The sequence below is a fragment of the Silene latifolia genome, chromosome Y (genome assembly GCF_048544455.1).
Source record: "Silene latifolia isolate original U9 population chromosome Y, ASM4854445v1, whole genome shotgun sequence".
NCBI classification, from domain to species: Eukaryota; Viridiplantae; Streptophyta; class Magnoliopsida; order Caryophyllales; family Caryophyllaceae; genus Silene; species Silene latifolia.
The window spans coordinates 80,601,400-80,626,610 of record NC_133538.1 but is presented as its reverse complement, the minus strand read 5'-3'; the positions used below and the strand labels follow the sequence as shown (position 1 = coordinate 80,626,610).

General features: G+C 35.4%; 3 protein-coding genes across 3 annotated transcripts; all 3 read right to left on the bottom strand.

Moving 5' to 3' along the window:
• Nucleotides 1-4,868: 4,868 nt before the first annotated feature.
• LOC141628382 (replication factor A protein 1-like) lies at nucleotides 4,869-7,346 on the bottom strand. The gene is made up of 9 exons (XM_074441535.1): nucleotides 7,194-7,346; nucleotides 6,840-7,107; nucleotides 6,696-6,756; nucleotides 6,450-6,580; nucleotides 6,277-6,361; nucleotides 6,038-6,158; nucleotides 5,752-5,928; nucleotides 5,299-5,481; nucleotides 4,869-5,051 (listed from the first exon to the last, which is right to left on the bottom strand). Exons 1-9 carry the CDS (start codon nucleotides 7,344-7,346, stop codon nucleotides 4,869-4,871), a joined length of 1,362 nt encoding a protein of 453 aa, XP_074297636.1.
• An 11,352-nt stretch (nucleotides 7,347-18,698) lies between these two features.
• LOC141628381 (uncharacterized) lies at nucleotides 18,699-19,640 on the bottom strand. Its single transcript, XM_074441534.1, has one exon. The coding sequence runs from the start codon at nucleotides 19,638-19,640 to the stop codon at nucleotides 18,699-18,701; it is 942 nt and encodes a 313-aa protein (XP_074297635.1).
• A 1,537-nt stretch (nucleotides 19,641-21,177) lies between these two features.
• On the bottom strand, nucleotides 21,178-23,777 carry LOC141628380 (uncharacterized). Its single transcript, XM_074441533.1, has 5 exons — nucleotides 23,762-23,777; nucleotides 22,315-23,090; nucleotides 22,071-22,227; nucleotides 21,635-21,874; nucleotides 21,178-21,533 (listed from the first exon to the last, which is right to left on the bottom strand). The coding sequence occupies exons 1-5, from the start codon at nucleotides 23,775-23,777 to the stop codon at nucleotides 21,178-21,180; spliced, it is 1,545 nt and encodes a 514-aa protein (XP_074297634.1).
• Between the last annotated feature and the right edge of the window lie 1,434 nt (nucleotides 23,778-25,211).

Below are 25,211 nucleotides of genomic sequence, written 5' to 3'. Positions count from 1 at the left end.
TGTTGTTTGTTCTATCCTAGGTTTTGTCGGTTATGATTGTACTTGACCATCAAGTATGCCGGGTATACTTAGCATGGAAGCATTGTGTGAGGTTTGTTTTTTTGTGTTTGACTCGTTGTTGGAGTCGGGATTTCAATTTTGAGTCGGTTTTGGTCCGGTGTCGGTTTTGACTCTAGTTAGTGTCATTGCGACCCCGTCATTGTGCATAAAAAACTCCAGGTATTTTTGAAATGTTTTGAAAATATTTTCGTTTTCGAAATCGTTTTTTAATTTTTCCGACGCGTAGTTATTTAAACTGTCGATCAAACGTAGCGATTCCTAAGCATGTTGTAGTCCGATAATCATCGGGTGTTTGTTGGGGATTCAACAGATACTGGGTATCTACATCTAGTAATATAAACAGGTATACCCATAATTGTGAGATATCATACTTTTGGATCCTCACATTATTGGAGACGCAACAACATTAGTTCAGAGCAACAGTAGAGTAGTAGCACGTAGATGAAAAAAAAAAACAATAAAAAAAAACCCTCTCTCTTTATTTATTTTGCTCTCTTTATTTATTTTAATTATTCCTTTAATTCAATTACAAGTTTTGATCTTTTGTAATCCGGTTATTAGATCTATACAATTCCAAACATCCCTTTCTTATAGAATAATTTTCTTCCCTCTTTCATTATTAGTTATTGTTTTATCATTTAATTTTTTCATAGATTTAGAGTCTAATTTTATAAAGTTCTCATCTTTGTTAATTTAATTATGTTTAATTTCATGTTATTATTAGTGGGTTGTTTGATTATCGTAATTTTATACATGTTTAGTGAGTAGTTTTATTGATAGAGGTTGGGGTTTGAACAAAGAATGATGGGTTTATTAATGGGTATTTGAGTAATCTAGCTTAGTTACTAATCTCATTGTGTGTGATTGGTCACCATAGTGGTTTATTTATCTGGAGACTTCCTAGAGGCCTATAGGTTCTCATTCTATATGTAACCCTGTCAACAAAGAGATTTGGAGCGGGGTGAGCACACTTTATGTGGGTTTAAAGTCTATTATCGTGAGAGTGAGTAGTTCTTTATTTGGGTTCTTAAAAGAATCGACTTCACCATGAGAGTGGGAAGTTATCTTGGCCGGGTCTTGGAGGTTGAAGAGAACTTCGTCCCATGACCCGCAATTCACACTAAATTGATTTCCGACTTGGTTTTTTTCTTTTACCCACTTTTAACCATTATTGTAATACCCCGTATTTTAGTGACATTTAAAATGGCTTCTAATGAATTAATTCTGATCTTCATAATTTATAATAAAAATCAGACGGAATAATAGAATAAATAGAATTAAATAATAAAAAATGGTTGAGTCGGTATTTTAGTAATAACCGTGTATAGCCATGTAGCCGTGTATAGCTATGTAGGTTGTCGGGATTTTTTAGTAATAATTGTATAAGGAAATAATAATAACAATAGTAGAATTTCCTAATTGTCTTTCTACCTATTATAAATAGAATAGAGTGGATCTTACCCTAGCTTATACAATCATAAATTCTGAAAATAATATACATAGAGGGAGAATAGGAGATCTAGAGGCAAGGAAAAGGAATTAAGAACGCATAATCGACATAAGGTAAACCGTCTCACAAACTAATTCAATTACAATTTCTATTTTGTTTAGCCGTGTGTATAATCAACCGTGGACCACCGTATGACTGTCGGCGTAGTTTTGTCTTTGGCCGTAGCTACTCCTAGGACCACCACCTTTCTCGCCTGCCTTGCCTAACCTTCGACGACCTTCATAGGGGTGTTTCGTGGGGAGGTTTTAAGGGAGGTTGCAGGTTTGGCCGTTTAATTAGAATACAGAATTGACCACCCTATGTTGGCTGTCGTGACCTAGGTATTGGGTGGTTGGTCAGGGGAGGATGTGTCGTCCATGGTGGTGGTGATGGTTGGATGGTTAAAGGCCAAGTCTTGTGTGCGTGGTGGTCGGAATTCGGGAAAACAGGGGAGTTATAAGGGGGTTTGTGTGAAACCGTCTTAAGACGATTGTTGTCTTCGCTGTGGTTGTATCGAGGATAATTGGACGCCACCACTGGAATCGCCGTGAGCTAAGGGAGGCTATGGTGGTAGCTAGTGGAAGTGTGGGGCAGTGGAATGACCGTGGGAGAGGGTTGTATACACGGTGGTTGTGGGGGATGTTGAGTGTGTCCGTACAGCTTGGACCTAGGGCAGGGGTGTTTGTCACGGTGATTGGGCTCGACGGAAAACCTAGTGGCTGGCTGGTCTCACCGTGGTCGTGGGTGGTTGACCACGGTGAGGCACGGGTGGTTTGTGGATGGTGTCCGGTTGTTTTGGGTGTTGGTTGAACACGGGTTCAACCCGTGTTTAGCTAGGAGGTGTCGTGGGTTGTTTTAACAAGTTTGGGTGACGGGATCGTTTGAGCTACGCGGGTTTTGTTTTATTAAATAATTTACGGAAATATAATTAAAGATTTAGAATTTTAATTAGTTTAATTATTTTAATAAATTGAATAATTAGTAAGTAAATTATAATATTGTATTTAGGTGACGGATTTGAAGTGGAGTACGTTTGATTATTATTCTTTGGACTGCATTATTTGATTATAGCTGCTGAGGTAGGTTATCTACTCAACTTGAGTGTGCTTTTGTGATAATTAATATATGGATGTTGATTGGAATTGAACATTGGTTGTTGGATGCCTATTGACGAGAATTATTATTGTTAATCCATTGATTAAATAATATCCATGTTTCATATATCTATATTGTTGATGTAAAAAGACCCCGGTCCAGGGATTGGCGGGATATTTGGGTGTTCAGAGTATGTTTTGGTGTTCGGAGTATATTTGGGTGTTCATAGTGTATTTAGGCGTTCGGAGTGTATTTGGGCGTTCGGAGTATATTTGGTGTTCGGAGATGTGAACGGGTTTTTGAGCATTTGTACATTTGATTGTGTTATTCTTTTGTTTATTCATGCTGTTTAGATATTCTACTCAACCGTTTGGTTGAAAGTGTATTCGCTAAACACCTGTGATGAACCAATTATTGGGGAGCATATTGATTGACAGGTATAAGAAGATAGCTAACTAGGAACCTGGGATGTGAGATGAATAAAGATGGACCTCATAGAAGTCTATCTCACTTATATAGTTTATTAGATATTTCATTATTTTATTTCCGCTGCGAGTATTGTATTTAATTGTTTCTATTAAGTATTTTTGTTAAGCACATTATAATGAGGCCACTAAACATTATTTATTTAAAGTATTGTGGTTTGTTTTACTTTGTTATTCACTACCTTGGGGAATCCAAGATGGTTGAGAATGCCTAGCTAAGGCTCTGGGATAAACGGGGGTGTTACAATTATTTCTTGCGCATAACCCTATGAACCCTCCAACGCCTTTTTCAATTAAGCTTAGTCTCATTTGCTTGCTTACTTGTTAATTTTAGTTGCTTTATTCATCTTAGTTTCATTTAATGGTCATTTAGTTATTTACTTCATGCTTTTAATAATTTCAATTAGTAGTTCAAACCTCTCATTATTTACCGACTAGACTAAAATAACGAAGATCGAGACTTATAAATCTCTGAGGATTCAACACTCTACTTCCCTATTACATAGTTTGGTCGTACGGTTAATTTATTTGATAGAATTAGGCGAGAAAAGCCTCATCACATATTGTAAAATATTATTTCCTAAAACCATAGTTTGACGGAAACAAATTAAAAACCATAGTTTGACGGAAACAAATTAAAAACACAGTTCTGATTAAAACATATAGAGAATCTGAAAGTAGTGCAAATTGTTCAAAACCTAGTCGATTACACTTGAAAATAGAAAACCTTGCACACTTAAATTAGAAAACCTAGCACACATAAAAAGTACTAAAAAGTCTGAAAACGTAATCCATTACATGTAAATTGAAAACCATACTAAGTGGTGATCCTCTTAAGACACCATGAAGAAAGCCCACTTCTCGATCTTAATATTTTTGATTGGAATATTTGCTTTGCTTGATGATCCCTGATCTGCTTTATATATTTAAATTGTCTAATATTTGCTTTGCTTGATGATCCCTGATCTGCTTTATATTTCTCATAAATATTAGACAATTTAAATATATAAAGGAGAGAGTTTTAATTGATTGGCATAAGACTGAGATCTGACCTTATTTATCAAAATAACCTTATTTATCAAAATAACTTATTTAGACTTCTTATGCACCAAGATCATGAATTTTTGTTTATTTAAAATAGAGTGATGACCCGATTCCTATGACTGAGATCTGACCTTAGTAATTATACTCTAAAAATTGTACATTTGTTATGCGTTTCTTTCAACTATAGTTAACAAATTGAGAAGTACATTTTTCTTAATTAGTATAATATGATTGTTGTCTTTTTTATCTAGCAATTTTCATGGGTTTTATCTCTTTATAAGCTTGTCATACTTGTATTATTTTACACATGACCGTCCTCTACTTTATTTTGCAGATTAATCCTAATTGATAAAGCAAAGCTACTGGATACCTTCCGATGTAATTAGGAATTCAATCTGATTTTTTTTTATGATTCCGAAGATAAGTATAAAATTCTTGATCTTATGTGAATTCAGTTTAGCAAAAACAATGTTTGACGGAAACAAATTAAAAACACAGTACTCATTAAAACATAAAGAGAATCTGAAAGGTAGTACAAATTGTTCAAAACCTAGTCTATTACACTTGAAGTTAGAAAACGTAGCACACTTAAAAATAGAAAACGTAGCACACATATGAAAAGAACTAAAAAGTTTGTAAACATAGTCCATAGTCCATTACATGTAAATTGAAAACCGTACACAGTACTAAAAAACCTACTTCTCGATCTTAATATTCTTGAGTGGAATTACCGGTTTGCTTGATGATCCCTGATCTGGTGTGCTTTTTCGTACTTCAGTAATTTCACACTCATCATACTCCATGGATGATCGCTTTTGAGGCAGCTTGCTAATAGATGTGTTATCCTGTTCTTCCTCCCCATATGTCTTCATGTTCTCCTAATTGTACAATTGTATGACATCGTTAAGCTTGGTATAAGGATATAGGAATAATCAATAAATTGTTTGATGATTGATTGAACTTACCAATATAATCGCTCTCTTGAGTGCTTATCTCACTCGCAGAAATAGTTATTGCTGAACTTTTTTCACTCATTTCCGCAGCCTTCATTTTCAAAATAGTTGTTAAGAAACAATTATTTGAATCGGCAGATTATTTCATCTCTTTAAAAATGAGAAAAAGTACCTTCGCGCTTTCTTCAAGTTCTTTCCATTTTTTTATCACGTCTTTCTCTCCACACAATTGAGTTGCTTTGTAACACGTTGATTTTTGTTGTATGTTATAGTCTTGGTCCACCTTGATTTTTGCAATGAACTCACGTTCCATAAGTTCTCTAAATTCAAGTGGCACCGCTTCTCTGTCTCCTTCCTGTTTTCATATATGATTTTGTAAATTACAACATGGTAAAGGGAAAAAAATCATATGTTGAGATGTTAATAATTTACCTTTTCTTGTTCCTCTATTATTGTCGATGCTTGCTTGCCTATAATTTTGGAGATTGGGGAGTCCCACAAAGATAAGTTGTGCCTTAACATGTCCTCCATCACTTGCCTCAACTTTCATTTGGAACCTGCCTCTTGTCATTGTTAATAAAATTGAGTATATTAGCTGTTAAAGTTTATATAGGTCAAGAATTACCTTTGGGTTCTTTGTGGGAACCCCAATATTATGCAACTTACAACTTGGCTTCTTACAATACCATAGTTGATCCCCTTCTTGAACAACTCTACCTAGGCATTTTCCGCATGAGTTGAAATACCAATGAAGAGACAGGTTCATTTCTTCTATGTAAACTAATGTCACATAATATCCTGCCTATAATTGTAACCCCAAGTAGTTTCATGTTAGTGTAATCAAATCGAAACATGCGTGGACATATATGTTGTGTAATAATTTCAAAGTTGGTATAAAATCTTAAATTTACCTTTGTTGCTTTTTGGACTGAAGCTAATGACTTTATGTTGGCTCCTGCGAGGATGTTATGTGCCTTGGATGATGATTCCCCAACGGGACCAGAAATAGCATCGTTTGATATTGACTTGATTCTACAAAGTGATATATTTATGGATTATTCATCAAGCTGTAACAGGTATGTCACTAAACCATAAAACGTGGAATTGTTTGTTTACGAATCGATTGCTTTTCCTAAACTGAATAACTCACCTGTTTTTGAAAGCTTCGACTTCTGGAATGTCTGGATTTATTTCGAATTTTGTTGCTCCTCTTATTGTTGAAAGCGTCACAGTTCCTGTGGTTGATGACAAAAAGTTATTTTGGTAATGTGTAAGACAATGATGTGCTGGCTGTTTTATAAAAATGTTTTAAGTGATACTTACCATACCATTCCTTTCTTTGGACACATTTGAGGACCAAAACTGGTTTCTCTGCTAAGGACTTGCATGCTTCGTTTATCCTATCAATCTCGGGAAAGTAGGCTTCCCAAACTGTTAGCCTTAGTCTTCTTTTCCTATCAAAGGTAGTGCTCTTTTAATAAAGAGAAAATATTAAATAATTAATAAATATAACACAAAACAGTAGAAGTGTGGGTGAAAAATTATTGTTCGTCCGTGATGTCAATGTACTTTTGCTTGTAACCCTTTCTCTCATCACCCTCGTGAAGTTGTGTTAAAAGACCAATGACATCTGAATATGAAAATAAGAATATATTAACTTGGTGGAATATTTTTTGGACAACATAAATTAAATAATGAAAAAGTGTTTGTCACCTATGTAATATTCATTTGGGACATTCCCATGGATTATGTCTTCAATGCTCACGAATCTACATGCTTGAGTTGGTATATCTTGGGCATGAACTTGTTCAACTTTCGTTGTAAATTGCATTGCAATCCTACAATTGTGGAATGTTGCTCTATCATTCCCAAGGTTTTGTTCCGTCACAAACTTCGAAATTTTGTAAATTTTGCCTTCATGCATAAGTGGTTTGAAAATCCGCACCAATGTCTTTGCTACAGTTGCTTGAATTATCTCACCCTAACATGGATATAATTACGTTAAGTATACATGTAGTAAAAAATGCAATTTGTAAAAGAAATACTCATGATGAGATTGAGATTCACCTGACTGTCAATACAAATGAACTCCATTCCATAAAGTTTTCTTTGTTCACCTTCTTTTACATCAGACTCCCTAATCCACTTTCGAAGAACACGAACTGTGACTTCATAGTTCTTCTTAAATGCTACCATCTCCTTCACTGATGTTGGTTCCATTATTGTTGCCATGCTATTCTATTTTTTTGACAATTTTCCAGGTTGGGTGTGTTTGGCAGATGAGAATTGAGGTTTATAGATTTTTTATCGTTGGTTGAAAAGTTAGTGGGGTGAGTTTATGGAGGCAGTTTTAGGAGAGGTTGTGTTCACATAACTAACTGAATACAACGTGATTAAAAGGCAATATTTAGGGTTTATTTGTTAATGTGTGGATTTGTTAATGGGTGTGGATTATGTGTGGATCTGTCTTCAGAATTTGATAAAGTTGGCCCATTGAGTCCAATCTAAGATCTGAATTGGACAAATTAATTTGCACAAATTTGGATTTTGGTCAAAATTGATCTATTTATATCTATGAAACCGAGCCAAGAAGTTGTACTTGTCGTAGTAGGGAATATCTGGTAGCCTATCATCGGTACAACCCGATAGCGGGTTGTCGGTTGGTAGTTGTTGCCGTATTTTTTGCTCCAAGTAGTGCCTCGATGATGATTGGCTCTCTATCCAGATCTGAGGGGATAAGTATTTCCGTAATTATCGTTTTTAAAAATCGTTTTTAAAAATGGAATTTAATATTTCTATAAATATATTTTGTATGTTAAATTGCACGGAGTATATACAATTTGCACAGATGTCTTTCTGATGTAATTATAGGCACGGGTATGCTATTTCATAAAAAAATATATACTATATACTATATACATTTTAATTTGCGATTTTTTAATTCTCACAATATGTTAAATCCCGTATTAAAAAATCGCAAATTCTTCACCTAAAATTATATTTCGATTTCTTCTATATACATGGACCGTGTATATAGTAGTTCGACGACATTATTTGTAAACTATATTTCTGATTTCTGATGTAATTTCTGATGTAATTATAGGCATTTGTTCATGTAATATTTCATATTTGTATCATTTATCATGTAATTTTAATATTTTATTTCTGATTTCTGATGTAATAGGCATTTGATCATGTAATTAATGTAAATTATATTTCAGTTGTAATTTTTAATTTATTTGTAAATTTTATTTATGATGTTGTTTGCATAAATTTTATTTCAATTCATGTAAATAAGATTAGACAAATTAAATGTCAAATTGAACGTGGGTTTCTCAGGTGGGCCAGCAATTTGGAATCTTTGAAAAGTCAACAATCAACCACAGTGTGACAACTCAACACTGTGGTTGTTGCTTTTATAAATAGGATTATTTGACGAACGGATTAGCGATTATCGATCCCCGCGCCCAAAACAAATCTAAGACGGAAATTAATAATTTTTTTCAAAAAAATAAAATGAAAAAGATGTCGAGAAAGAGCGCGGACGAAGAAATTTTTTTCGTTTGGACCTAGGTGTAGACGAAAATTCGTCCAGTGATTTTTTTTAATAAAAAAAACCATTTTCTGACTTAGATTAGTTTTGGGCGCGGTAATGGATAATCGCTAATCCGTTCTAACAATAACGATTTTATTCTAAACCACCTAAATCTATTAACTAATTACAAGATTTAAAAAACTAAACTAGTTTAGATTACTTGTGTCGTCGATTCATTGAATTTGGTGGCGGAATTGAAGCTGTGGTGACGGATATGTCGTACTTGAAAAAAATATGTTAATATATGGGGTGTTTAGCATGTTGTAATACTCCGTACATGATAACTAATTTTGAACGAGTTATACAAAAGGACAAACCGTTTATTTAGTGTTGTAATTAGTGGTGGAATCATTGCTAAAAATATGACAAATTTAGGTTTCAAGTTGAAAAGTAGGAAATTTAAAATCTGATTAAAAAAGTGTTGATTTTCGTAGCACGATTTTTAACTCAAGTTACTACCAAGTGATGTTTTAGTTATTGTTGTGAAATAAAGTGTAGAAAGAAGGTAGAGAGAATATAGGAGAGAGAAAATTGTATATTGTTCCATTATGAGGGGGGTATATATACACATACAATGAGGGTAGAGTTTTCATAAGATAATATACTCTAGAATATTCTAAGATATAGACATCCATATAATATTATATTAAACTAGGTAGTATCCCGCGCTCCGCGCGGCCTGTTTTTAAATTTTATTATTATAATTGAAGAAAAATAATATAATTCATATATAACCTTTAATATGTTTACCTATAAATAATAATAAATTAATTTTTTTCTCAAATTTTATTTTTTTTAGGTTTAAGTTCAGTGTTTTAAAATAAAATACATATAATTTTAATTAAAACTAACACTAAGTAATAATTACGCATGGTCAAAGTTTTACAAAAAAAAAATTGTAACTGATCAAATATCACATTAATTAAAAAAAATTAATAATGCAACAATCAACATTAAGGTATCAAATTATATCATTTCACGGTACGTTATGTTCCAATTCAGTTAAAAGATTTATTCGAAATAATGTGAATACAATTTTATGCAATTTTTAATTTTGTATGTATAACGTTTGATATTTATGTATCAAACATATATGGCCTAAACTAAACTTATTCAAATGTTTTGGTTATGTGTAACATGTGCTATGTGTCAAACATATCTATCAGAAATTTGCACCTATTGTTTTTTTTAACAACTATATATAACAATGTTTAAGAGTTTATCGTAAATAAAATAGGTTGAATTTTCTCAAATGTCAATTTTATAAGATAACATATAAAATATTTAAATAAAAGTAATATCTAGTTAGTCATAACTAATGTTTTGTTTTTGACGTATACATATTTAACTAAAGATATTAAAGGAAAATGTAATGTGTATTCTACTTATTCATGTTGTTTATATAATAAAGTTTTTCTACATGTTGTTTAATTTATACATTTTTTATTGATTTTTTTGGCAATAATTTGTCATGTCATTATCATAAACATCGTCTACTCAATTGTAAACATATTTTCTTTACAAAATCTAACATATTAAAACGTGATTTTTAGTAGATTGGGTATTTTTAGAACATTTTACTACATTTAGGGATACCACTTGTATTTTCAAAAATATAGGGGTACCACGTAGAATGCGAAGCAACACGGGGTACCACGTAGAAAAACCCTATATAATATTATATTACTTAATAATCATTACTTTTCTTTTAATTATTCAAACTCATTTGTGATCATTGTGTACATACATACTCGTTATCACAGTATTTAAACCTCTCAAAATCTCATATGTATTCATTTTATCGCTATATAAATTTTTCGTTCCCACAATGTAAAAACTTATATCTTAGTAGTGTTTTTTTTTTAAGTTTTGTTTTTTTATATATACAATGACTCTTCAAAATATATTTTTCTTAATAAAATTAATGGTCTAAGTTTTATAAGTTTCTCAAAATACTTTATCAAAACATTTTTTTTAATAAATTTAGAATCAAATCAACCTAATTATTTAATATAATTTTATAATAAAATTTATTAAATTATAATTAATATTTACTGAGATTTATGCTGCATTTATTAAGTTTATATTTAATGTTCAGCTGTAATTAATACTCGTATTTAATGCTGGGTTGACACGTGTCGCATCCAGAGCGTTTCAACCCAGTTTTATATATATATAAGATTATTTCATGACACTCTCCCTTGGATGTCTATCACTGAAAAAGATGACTCGTTAAAACCTTCCTAAAAAAATCCCGTGGGAAAAACACCAGTGAAGGAAAAGAGTACACTAATCTTCAAACACACATAATAAGCTGCCTCGTTAAAACCTTTCCATGGAAAATCCAGTGGGACAAAACCATGACTAAGGAAAAAGAGTACAACACGTGTTACTCCCCCTGATGATTACATAACTTGATAAATCTTGAAATGATTCATGCTTTGACATTACTTCTTGATGATCGTTGAAGTAATGCCCATTATAGTTGATAAACTTGAATTTTCGGTCAATAGAAATCCATGACAGCTTTGATATCATATTTCTTTGAGAACTCACGGTCTGGATATAATCATTTCATAATAACTCTTGGATCTGCATTTCAAATAATACCTCCATAATTATGATAAAGTTTCCTCAATAGATGATATATAACATTATGTCTAAAATAATTGTCATCTCAACAATCATGATGATCATGACTATAGCGTATTAATGCGCTTATAATGCTACCTCGTTAAAAAAAAAACCTTGCTAGGAAAAACTCATTGGGACAAAAAACCTAGTCGAAAGGAAAACAAGTGTAGCTTTCATTCCTGAATTCATTGTCTTCAGGAGAATTAATCCGATCATTATTGAATAATTCATCCAATACCTTTGAGAAATTTTCTTTGCTACCATATATGTATTGATTGATATTTTTCATCGTAGATTTTCACTACATTATTCTAATCGTTGTGCTAATTCTAGATCATAAACTAATTTCACATGTTTAGTAAAAAGCTCATTCAAATCTAAATTCCAATATGCTCAAACTTCTAGTTGAGATAATCACTTTTCAAATAAACTCTACAGGAGTTTTGATGTTCCATTTTGGAGCTAATCACGATATCTTTAAATCGTATTGTAAAGGTTTATATATTTCATCAAGAGTTATCAATAACCCAATTGATCAACCATTAACAATTGATGATAATTTATAAGAGGCTCCTACAGGGAGTTATCCTCAAAGGAGTAGATCATAATATATTTCTCCTTTCCAACATTCTCCTTTCAAAATTATATTATGAAACATGTGCATGCAAATAATATGAAACTAAGTTCTAAATAACATATTCTAACAAATATGCAATAATAATAATGTATATATTAAAAATAAGATGCAATGATGAACTTACTCTCCATATGCACTTGATGATGACTCAAAATAAAAACTATACAGTTTTCTTTTTCAATATTCATAATTTGGATTGACTTCAGGTCAATAACTGGACTTCTAGTCCATGAGCTCATTTATAGTCATTCATTCTATGTCAGCAATCAAAATGGACTTAAATTTACGATCCCCATTTACAAAGTCCATAAAATATCGCGTGTAAATGTATGTAGGTTCCATAAATATATTGATATAATTTCATCATCTCTTGATGATATTAGTACTGTTCAATGATGATATCTGAATCTGAATATATGTGGTACAATTATATTCATTTAGGCCATCTATTTTTCACTCAGATATCTGTGTCACTTCAGAGACACTTGTATATAGCAAATTCATACCAACTGCGTCATCTTGCTATTGCATTTTATTTATTCATACTGGAACCGTCAAATCATCTTGACTTTTCTTATATCACACTTCAAATGTACATGTATTAATCTGGCAAAACACTTTGTTATATCAAATTCAAAAACCTCTACTCAACTAATCGTTGCTCTGATACAACTTTGTAACACCCCCATATACCAAGGTGTCTTACCAAGGACCACCCTAGCATATAAAGGTGCTACCATCTCGGTTGACCGACATAAAGTATATCGAATAGACCATCCAAGAACGTTTATCAAAAGATAGAACTGTTTAAACAAGATACAACTGAAGTTAACCAAACTGTTTACAACCAAAACTATCAAAAGTATTAATGTATAAACTGTCAGCGGAAGCTAGCTAAACGATCGGCGATGACTCGACCCCCATCCAACCCGCAAACTATCCACAACCATACCTGCTCAATCAACTGCTCACCATCTCTGAATGAATCACCACAATTTTGAAAACGTTAACTGGGTCAGTTAACTGTATAATCAAGATAAGAACTATAGCAAACATCATCCAAGTCAATCCACACACATTCCTCCAAACTCCATCAGTAACTAGTAACCGACTACACACTCAAGTGTGTAGCCCTGCCAGATTACCCATCGCAACAGGTAATCCTTACCGCCAATGGGGGACCGTAGCATTGCCTACCTAAGCCCCACTCATCGCAACGAGCAATAAACCATGTCCATTAATGTACACATCCCCTTTATGACGGGAACCACAAGGGGCGAATCATGAGTGTGAAGCCATTCTCGAAGATGACTCCACTCAGCCGAGGACTTCTTAAGTCACAAACCGACACGTATTTTCGACCTACCGATCGAAAATACAAGCCATACACATTGTTTGGTACCCTCATCATGCGTTAAATCACTTGACCGACCATCTCGATCAACTACACCATCACTAAACTAAACAAAACACTCTTTACATTGCTAAAAAGGTTTTCAACCGAGTTTTCCGACCTAATAAGTTGTTACACTTTCGCCGATTTCTCGTCTAAAACCTAGCATTTAAGTATGAGGGTGTAATAATCCTCTTCTTTCATGTCCTTTTATCTGTTTTATGACTTTAACATGCTAAAACTTGCATAACATGGTCCAAAATACGGATCGAATGAGCCAAAACCGAATTTTGACCAAAAACAGAAGGCCCTAAACACCACTAGGTGCCTCGCGCCTTAATGAGGTTTCCTGGTCAAAACTCAAACGTGTTTGAGTTCATTCTTTCCATTTTTTCATTTCATTTTACAACCGGTTTTTACCATTTCAAATCATTTTTACGATAAATCTTTTTAGCCATAAAACATTTTCATCCTTAGTTCCTTATATCAAGACGGTTTAATCCGTGTTTTGGTGATAATATTTGGTTAATTACATTTTAAAAGATATTTTATAACCTTTTATTTCATTTCTTTACATTTCAAAACCAACATCTTAGTCATAAATGCAAAGTCATCCTTGGTTACATATATCACGTCGGTTTAAACCCGAGTAAGGTGATAAACATTGACTAATTACAAACAAATGAACTTAATACAATTAGTTCATAATCATTTTTCAAAACTATTCATGTCAAGCTTGCAAAACCGAACCCTACGTCGAATATTGTCAATACAATGACGATTATTCAAGTCCCGTTACTCACATTAGCGCAAAGCGGTCTAACCTTTTCAAATCAAGACGGGTTCAAACAACCCCTTTACAAACTGTTTTACAAACGTTTTCAACAGGCAGAAGACATCCTTTTGGATCATCTGCTGCCCCGCACCTAAAGAGGCCAACTTTTTTCTAGTTTTTAAACCGAGACAGGTCTGCTTGCATCGCCTGACGGCTCGCGCCTCAATAGGCTGCCTGATGCAGACCCTGCTTCCTTTCCAGCACTTGTCTAGGACTATCCCGACTTCGGTTAACCCCAATACAGGACGGATCAGATGACAAACCTGCCCCTTTTACATCGTATTTGCAAAACGCCTTTCTAAGACAAATGGATCGCGTTATGCACCATAAACGTAACTCGGTAAATGGATATTTAATTTCTGTCTTACATGCAAATCAACATTAAATCCAACTTGACATCGATTACTTGATACTTTGATAAACAACCGACATAGAAAGCTCATATGTTAGGTTCAGACTTGTGGATGCGCATTCATGCATTTACCCATTTTCTCAACTTTTGCATTTAACCAACCAAGATCGATCAGTAGAGGCCGCTACCACGAGCGGGATTGGGTGTCCAATTAAAGGGATTCCCAATACGTACCTTCACCTCTTACTCATAAGCTTTGGATAGTGGACGACCTTATCCAGAGCGTACGAGAGTCATTCTAGAGATACGATGCTAAAGAGGGATAACTCCTTATCTTTAGTACTGATAAGTGAAATTTATATAGTCTATTTGGCCTCTTATTGCACGCATTTCTATATCGTTTTCATAGTTTTGTATTCCAAAACGCCCTGAATAGGCTACTTTGGTTTGTTTCATCTCATTTGTAGGAACGGACCTGAAAGTAGAAGAATCGTGCCTTATTCAGTCCTCCTAGCATGCATTTATGGAGATGGAGGATTTAGAGTGGAAGTGTTGTGCCTCGGGAAGCGTGAAGGGGTCCTTGGAAGCTAACCAAACGGAGTGTCGAGCTGTTTCAGTAGCTGAGCACTCGATCGAGGACTTTGCCTAGTCTATCTATTCGATCGAGTGGGTTTTGGTGGTTCAAGATGGTCGATCGAGTCCCTGATGAACTCGATCGAAGTGTGCTAATTTGGAGGTCTTCGATCAAACGCGCTTATTGTTCGATCGAGAAGATTGGTTGAAGACCTTCTCGATCGAGAGGAATGAAATGCCTCGATCGAGAGGTCTGCTAATTTATAAGGGATTGTATTCTGTTTTTATCTTAGTTAGTATTTTAGTTTAGTTAATAAATATCTTCCTATATAAGGGATCGGAAGACGTAATTAGGTTTTAAACACATTCTACATTACGCTTAATTACTCTGGTTTACTCTTAATTACTGCTGAAACTTTATCTCCTTTTGGGTTACATTGCTTTTGCTCTTAATTCCGGATCTCAAGATTGTAATCTCTCTTTACTCTTGCTCTTAATTTAATTTCCCTTTGCACTTCTCTTAATCCTTATTCTTAATTTCTGTTTTATCGTTATTGTTTTTATTAGTTCATGATTCATCTTTATTGTTCTTTTATCATGTCTCTTGCTTATTCATATATTGTTGTTGTTTATTGCATCAATAGCATGAGTAGCTAAATCTCTCTATGCTAGGATTAGGGGACCATGGTAGTGAGTTGATGACGTTGTGAATAGGTTAGATGATTGAATTGTGAGAACCGTTTTATTACAATATATTTTGTAGTCGTTTAGTTGAGTGAACGCTTCTAAAATAGTTAAATTGGTTAAATTCATACCTAGATCGAAAGATTGGAATGAACAGACCTGTTATGAACAGTAGACTACACTAATGAGGATGAAGGTTAAGTTAGTTGTATTCTAGGGCGGATAGCAGACCGAAAGGACCTTTACCCTTCTCACATTAGATCGTCTGAACTATTTATGACTGAGTTGATTAATTGCCATGGTGAAACGACTTCTTAACATACTTCTCGTTATTTGATTACACCGTTTATTTCTCTTTATTCTTACTGCTATTTTTTCTTGCCTTAATCCATTTAGTAGTTAGAAGTCAATTCAAAACCCCCATTTATTACATGATAGACTTAGTTAGCAGATAAATATAATAGCCTCCCTATGGAGATCGACCCTACTTCCACTAGCTTCTGTTAGTTGTTTTAGGTATTTATTTTTGGTACTAAACGATAGGTATCAAATTTTGGCGCCGTTGCCGGGGAGGCTATTAGCCTATTTATCTGTTTATTTTCGTTTGTCGTCGTCTCAGGGAATTTTTAATTCCTTGAGACAGTTCTTATTTATTTTCTCTAGTGTTGTTTATGCCCAGGTCTAACAGGTCAAAATTAGTGCCAGCTGATCCTGAACTGGAGCGGACTTTTCGCTATAGACAAAGATTGATGAGAAAGGATCAAAAGGAAGCCTTGAGTACTTTTGAACCCGAACTTGAACACTTTTTATTTGGAGAAGACCAGTCTTTTGAAGAAGACATTTCTATTTCTGCAGCCAATTTTGGGAAGATGCCTAATATCGCGAGTCATTCTGAGCCTACAGCTGCCTCTATCCCTAAAGGTTTCAACCTAGCAACAGAGGATGGCAGTACATTTGACATTCGACCGTCTTATATTAACTTGGTTGAGAGAAATATGTACCGTGGTGATGTGACTCTTAATTGCGCACATTTAGTCCCCTAATTGAACCTATTTTGCATACTAATATAGCATTTCATGGCCATTTTATCCGTCAATTCCTTCCTATTTTGCTTTCCTAGTGCATTTTATATGTCTTATAGGAAAGGAGATAATGAAGCTGAATTCCTGTCTCCCGTGTATATTTTGAAGCTTGTTGACAATCTTGGATGGACTAGTATGAAGAGGAGGCAAGAATAATGACCAAGGATGTAGGAATAAAGAGAATATAGAAGGATCAGAGGCTTAAAAGCAAGGATGACAAGAAGGAAGCCATTACAAGAATAAATTGCTTGGAACCAAACCAAGAGTTGCTTGTTTGGCTCTGAAAGTATTCTATATGAAACGGCGTTGAAAAATCAAGTTGTCTAGGCTTTTGAATTACTCCAATAGTAGTCCAGATGAGGAAATGACGTCCGTTTTACAATCCGAGCTCAAATAGACAAGCTGTCCCAGGATCTGCGCGTCGCAGACTCAACCCGCGCGTCCCCAGCTGCTTTGCCATTTCAGAAAATCCTGTAAGAGGATCCGCGCATCCCGAGCTCAGGATGAGCATCCCAGACCTAGGATCCGCGCATTTCCCTCAAGACTTGCAAAGCTCTACTCAACACTTAGCATTGTTATTTACTAATCTACCCCTGCTTAACCTAATGACTTACCACTATATATACTCCATTGTATTGACTAGCTAATTAACAAGCCCTCTTAGTAGAGGCAAAACTTTCATTAGGAGTAGATTAGAATAGATTAATGTCAATCATTCCACAAAATTACACATTAATTTTTCCTTAATTATTGTTCAAGTTTATTATTGGGTAATTGAAGATTATTAGGTTATTATTATAGAATTGACAACTCAAGCCTTGTTAGACCTTGCATAGAGTTGAATAGGGAAAACCGAAGTCAACTTGTAGGTGTTGTAAAGTCATAACCGACTTGGCTCCGAGATGTAAGTTTCCCTAGGAATTGGTTTATCATACATGTAGTCTAATAGGAAGAATTAAGACGACTTATAGGTGTTGTAAAGTCACAAATGACTCGGCTCCGGGACCCAAATCTTCTTATGAACTATATGACATGAACTAACTTAAATCCAACAATAATAAATTGCTTGCTTCTATATAACTCATTTATGCTATCTTACCATGATTCCCCTATCATCCCATGATATCCTAGTATCCTTTATTACTTGTTTATATCTTTATTTGCTTTATTGCTTGTTTTATTCCATTGCCTTCTTTAGTTTAGAATCATCAGCCCAAACCAATTGTGATAACCCTTAGCACAACGACGATTACATTGAACAATTTGAATACCCCCGTCCCGTGGATCGACTTCGACTTGCTTGCTATGCTAATAGTTTTGTATGAATGTGTTTGAGGGCGTACAACGACACGTCCATCAAAATGGCGCCGTTCCCGGGGACAGTGTTGTGTATTTGAATTGTTCTTTTGTCTAGTTTTAGTTGTGCTTATTCTTGAGGAATGTTGGTTCCTTCAGGATTTTAATTCTTGTACTTGCATCATTTCATATGCTCAACATATCTAAATTCACTTTTTGGCAATATGAAAATGAGTCATTTGATAAATATTTTGCAAGATTTGAAGATTATATGACTCATGCTTGGCATCATGGTTTTGCTCTTTCAAATTATGAAGCATGTTGTGTTGTTTATAATGGCATGAACCTTGAAATCCGCAACTTGGAATTTCACTTGAGTGGTGGTAGGATATGTAACATGAGTTGTGAGGAATTTTAAGTTTTTTTTTTTTGGTAAAATGTTAGTATATATATTATAAATAAAAAATATAGTTACATATGGATATCAAGCATCAATAAGCATCTATTACATATAAATTCTTATGCTTTAACCAATCTAAATCCGTCTTAATTATGACTTTGTAGTCCCTTCCTCGTAGCCTAGCTTTCACCACTTCAATGACTTGGTCTGCCACTCTCTCAGGCCTTTGCAAAACCCCTTCCATGTTGCTTTTATTCCTCTGCTGCCAGATATTATACACCACTCCCCATATCAATGCAGCCTGTATCCCTTGCTGTAATTTCGTGCCTGTTCTCTGAGTACACCAGCCAATCATATCAGTGACAGGAAAGCTGATCTGCATCTTCTGACTGATGGCCTGTATGACTCTCCTACTGTATATACATTCACACAGTAGATGATCTATGCATTCAGTATCCTGCTCACAAAGAAGGCACCTATCATTAACATCCAGACCATATATAATCAACTTATCCTTAGTTCTCAAAGCTCCATGTGCATATAGCCAGCCTATGAATTGATGCTTTGGTATCACATGCTCATTCCAAAGCCATTTATACCAGGCAACAGTAGGTTTTCTCCCCTTTAGCCATTCATAACATGCAGTAGGAGAATAAGTAGACTGTGCAGTCCAGGTGCCAGTAGTATAACCAGGGAGCATTTCCTCCTTGACCTTGCATATCCTTCTCCAGACCCAACTAGAGTTAGCAGTAGGCTTATACTCCACCCAATCCATCCCCTTTAGGTAATTCTTTTTCACCAATTGCACCCAGATTGAATCTTTCTCCTTCATAATCCAATGAACCAGTCTGCCAATCATTGCCTTGTTCATGGTTTCCTGATCTTTGAGACCTAGTCCTCCCTCTTCTTTTGGACTGCATAACTTATCCCAAGCTACCACTGGCACTATCCTGTAATCTACACTATTATCCCAAAGGAAATTTCTGCAAGTATCTTCAATCCTGCTAATGATCCCTTTTGGGAGAATGAACATTGAGGCTCAATATGAGTGTAGAGAAGAAAGCACAGCCTTAACTAGCAACAACCTCCCAGCATAAGAGAATTTCTTTGCCCCATAATTATGAATTATACAGCATATCTTCTCAACCACACACTCACAGTCTATTTTCTTCAGTCTAGTGGTTTGTATAGGCATTCCTAGGTATTTTAAAGGCAGCAGTCCCTCCACAAACCCTGATACTCTCAATATATCTTGTTTAATGTGCTCAGGTACCCCCTGAAAATATGCATTAGACTTGGCAGGACTTACCTTTAACCCAGATGCCTTGGAAAAGGTAGTAAAGGACTTTAACAAGAGAATCATAGATTGAGTATCACCTCTACTGAAGAGAAGTACATCATCTGCAAACATTAGGTTTGCCAGTTTTAATTCTTTACATAGAGGGTGATATTTAAAATCAAATTTGCCAGCTTCATACTTCAAAGTCCTTGTCAGGTATTCCATGCATAAGGTAAAGTTAAGAGGGGAGAGTGGGTCTCCTTATCTAAGGCCCCTCTTACCTTGAAAGTACCCAAACATGTCCCCATTGAGTGAAAGAGAGAAGCCTGCAGTGGCGATACACTGCAGAACCATATCTTTGAACTCAGTAGGAAACATGAATGCATCTAACAATTGTTCAACAAAGGACCATTCCACTGTGTCATAATCTTTTTGCAAGTCAATCTTGAACATACATCTAGGAGTAGCATTTGGCCTTTCATAAAGTCTGATCAAGTCTTGGCAAATAAGAATGTTCTCCTGAATGCTCCTATTTTGAATGAAATCCCCTTGATTTTGAGCAATTATACTAGGCAACACCTCAGCTAGTCTAGCACATAACAGCTTTGAAATGATTTTGTAGATGACATTGCAGCAAGCTATAGGACGAAACTGTATTACACTTTGAGGTATCTCACATTTGGGTACAAGAGTTAGGGTTGTAGCATTGATTTGCCTAAACAGCATTGATCACATCCCCACCTATCACACCCCAAGCATCTTTGAAAAACTTACTCGTGTATCCATCAGGTCCAGGGGACTGGATGTCAGGGATGCTGAACAATGTGTCTCTAACCTCCTTGCCAGTGACTGGTCTGGTCAGCTGCACATAATGGTCTGCATTGCACCTGGGCCCTTGGTTAATTATTTTCCTGTGAATCTGATTTGTCTCCTGACTAGTACCAAGTAAATGTTGGTAATACTCCAGGAATGCATTCTGTACCTGTTCTGGTGTATCACATAGTTTACCAGTCATGTCCTCAATCATAATGACTCTATTCCCATTTATTCTTTTTTTGAGCAATCCATGAAAATAAGCACTGTTAGAGTCCCCCTTCTGCAGCCATTGCATCTTAGCTTTTTGAGCTAGGAAGCTATCCATTGCTACACTCAATTCCTTTAAAGTTTTAGAAGCCTCAAACTCCTCTGAAATTAGGGGCAAATTAGAAGGATCTTTTTCAATCATTTCCTCCAACTCAGACACCCTTCTCTGCATAATGGATGTGGAATTCTCAATGTCACTATAATTCTCCTAGTACAAAGCTTTCAATGCAGGCTTCAGGAGCTTCAAATTCTTTGCTAGTGTGAATAGAGGAGTACCATGGTTGCTGTTAGTGCGACATCGTTTGATGAAAGGCAAAAAATCTTTGGATGCTCCCCACATATTATAATACTTGAAGCTTCTTGTATTCTGGACCTGGGTTAAACTGCTGATCAAACAAGGAGTGTGATGAAGCATGACCTCAGGTAGAAAATTGGCATAATGATTAGGAAAATGATCACTCCAAGCTTTATTGGTCATAAATCTATCAATCCTGATATAAATTCGATCTTCAGGCTTTTGGTTATTATTCCATGTAAATATTGAACCAATAGCAGGTATGTCCACTACTCCACAGTCAATAACACAATTCCTGAAAGGTCCATCTCAGCATTGGGGGTGTTGCCACCCACTCTCTCAGTGGTAGAAAGTACACAGTTAAAATCACCTGCTATAGTCCAGGGGCCTTCTACTTGACCAGAGAACCTCCTTAGATGATCCCACAGGGGGGTCTTATCTTGAATGCCATTGAATGCATAGATCATAGTAAAATAAAACACACTTCTACTCACCAATGCCTCAATCGTCATATGGATGAATTGAGCATTGTACTCAAGAAATTGAATCCTGAAAAGCTTAGGGTCCCATAGAATCCAAATTCTCCCATTGTTATGGTACCCATTATTTTCTGAAATGCACCAATTATTAAACTTATTTACAGCCCTAGCAAAAGACTTGCTTTTTATTTTTGTTTCTAACAAACCAAATAAACCTAAACTCTTATTTTGCAAGAAAATTTTTCTGAACTTCTACTTATTTACCCTATTCATTCCTCTCACATTCCAAAATCCTATTTTATCCATTAGAAATAGGAGGAGAGTTACCATTACCATTATCAGCACCATTCCGTTTTGAGGGAGAAGCCAATATCTCTTTATAGGATTGAGCTCCAAAAGTTTCAGTACTATATCCACTCCTGTCTCCCTCCTGCCTATGCATTCTAACTAATCTTTTGCGTGGTGTCACAGTCCCATTCACCAGCTGAGCTTTTTGAGTTGGATTAGTCAGAATCACAGTACCCTCCTATGGTTTGGCAACTGCATTTTGCTTCACCACTGGTCTCCATACCTGCTTAACTGGTTTTTTAACTGCATTCTCCTGAGTTCCTTTCCTGTAGTGCTCCATCTCTTGCCCCATGCCCAGGCATTTCTTGCATTTTATAGGCCTCCATTCATACTCTACATCAACCCTTATGACTGAGCCATTTTCATCTTTGAATGCAATCTGTGATGGCAGGTCTTGATCATAAACTAATTCAACCATGACATGTGCATATCCCAATCTAGTCCTCTCCTCTGTGGCGACATCACTCTTAATGAACTTTCCAAGCAAGCTAGCTATTTTAGGTAATCCTTTACCCCAAAATTTCAGAGGAAGCTTATGGATTTGAACCCAAGCAGGGACTGATTTCACATCCTCCTTTGTCATTTCTAAGTCCCTAGTCCATGGCTTAACTATCATAGGCTTGTTATCGAATAAATAGTGCTCTGAACTCAGAACTTTTTCTTTCATTTCCATGGTTTTAAACCGCACAAAAAAGATCCCATTTGGCATAAATGAGATTTTGTCTATATTATACTTCGTCCAAATACGTCTTATGAAACCTTCAACCACCTCCCATGGCGGATTTGCCCCTAAAATGAAGCATACTACCGCCTGGTTCCAAAACTCAATATCCTCTTCAACATCCTCCAATTGTATTTGTAATATGTCATCAGTCTCTGTTTTTGGTTCATCTTCAATATTAGGGTTCCCCTGTTCTGCTGTCTCCTGTACTACTTCCTCATCCTCCTCATTAACAATATCATCATCATCATCATATTCCTCTTCTTCCTCATCAGTTTCTACTATTAGTTCAGGTATTCCATTGATTTCATGAATGTTCTTAGTCTTACTTTCCTCTTCAACATCCGGTCATGCCCTTGTTTCATTAGGGTTTGAAGTTGCCAGAGTTTCCTAATTGGGCTCATCATCTACTGAAGACTTTGTGCCTGGTACATTCCTTCCTCACAACATCATCTCCCTCTGTCTTTGCAAATTAGATTTCCTAGCCATAGGCTCGAAAATCTATGGCGGCTTTCTCTCTCTAGTTTTTCATCGCTTTCTCTGTCTAGGGTTTTTTTTAATAATTGAGATTAGTTTATGACCATCCATTGTCTTAAGAAAATTGTACATGACATCTTTGAAAGTGCCAAGGAAGGTATGGAAGCGATAAAAACCACATTTCAAAAATTCATTGAGAAAAACTATGATGAAAATGAGATTTGTGAGAATGAGACACCTTCCTATAAACTTGACCCTACCTACTATGCTCACAAATTTGCCCCTCCTTGGGAAGATGGAGTGCTAGATGAAGAGAGTGATGATGAGGATGAGTACATTCTTGATTGTGAAACCAATGCATGGATGCCGTTATCCTACTCTTCTTGTGTAACAATGAACCCAACTTCCATGGAATTTGATGTTAATGGGCAAAGTGAGAGTGAGATGGATGTGAGCTTGAGTGAAAACTCACCCTTTGAGGATGACATTTTAGAGGAAGACAATTGTGTTGAACTTGGTGAGCCTTGTTACGACAACCCCTTTGATAATGGACCTTGTTGGGATGAAGAATTTGAGGACATTTGGGAACCCCAAATAGACACCCTTGAAATCACCTTAGATGATAATGAGAGTAATTGCATTGAATTTGGTGATTTTGACTATTTGGAGGAAGAGTAAAGTGAATTGCCAACCAACTACCCATTTCATGTTCCTACCATCCATCACATCTCTTACGATTTTTGTCATAGTATTATTGACATGCTTGTTCGGTCTTTTACTTGGGCATTTTTCAATTGCATAATCTTGTGTTGCAATGCATGCCTATTCATGTCCCGCTCCCAAGAATTTGACTGACTTCTACGTGTTTGAGTACTAGTGATATTTTGGCATGAATTTATTAATTAAAAATTTTGGTTTGTTGGAGTTCCTCAATAACCATTACCTTGTATATATGCATTTAGTGTAATTTTGCAATCATTCATTTAATAAATTGCATGAGAGATGAAAGGAAGAGATCTCATATTTTTAATTGAGCTTTTTGAAGGAATTAAATTGATGAAAATGAGAAGGTAAAAAATGTAAAGAAACGAAGAGAATGGAGATTTTGGGCTTGTGCACATCTTTTCTATCATCAAAAAGGTGTTGCGTCAAAATCACTTGAAATTCGTGCGTCCCGAGCCCAACCCGTGTGTATTAAAGGCCAAATAAAGAAAGACATTTCCCTACCCAAGGATCTGCGTGATTTTCTGAGAAAATGAGCATTCCATACTTCAACCCACGCGGGTCCAATTTAACTCGAGCAGGACAATAGCCAACCCGAGCGAGTCAGATACAACCCGACCGGGTTCAGCTTAAAATTGCAGAAATTGTCCAGAAAACGGGCAGACCATCACCAACCCGCCTGTGTTGCGCTGTACACCCATTTATTCCTTCATTTTAGTCCGTGAATGTTACTCTACACTCCAATCTCACCTACCATCTTCATCTCCTATCATGATTGTAAGAACCCTTCCTTTCCCTATCCCTCTTCTATGGTTGCATTTATGTAATTACCTCATGATTAAACCCATTTCTTCCTACATTAGAAATAGTATTTAAAATCGGTTTGGGGAGGTTAAACCATGAAGTAACATACATTATAGTCAATCATATAGTATAGCTTGCATTGTAATATATCTCGTATGATAAGATTAGTTTCCATTGTAATATAGCTCACACGATTCATATAGTTAGTTACATATAGACTTGAGTTCATGCATAGTCACTAATGACCAAACCTAGTTCTTTCTACACTAGAAATAGTGCCTAAATCGGTTTAGGGAGGTTTAATCATAGGTGACCATAGTTTAATAGAGAACATGCATCATTTAGTGTAGTTTAGATTGCATTCATTTGTTATATATGACATATAGAATTGCATT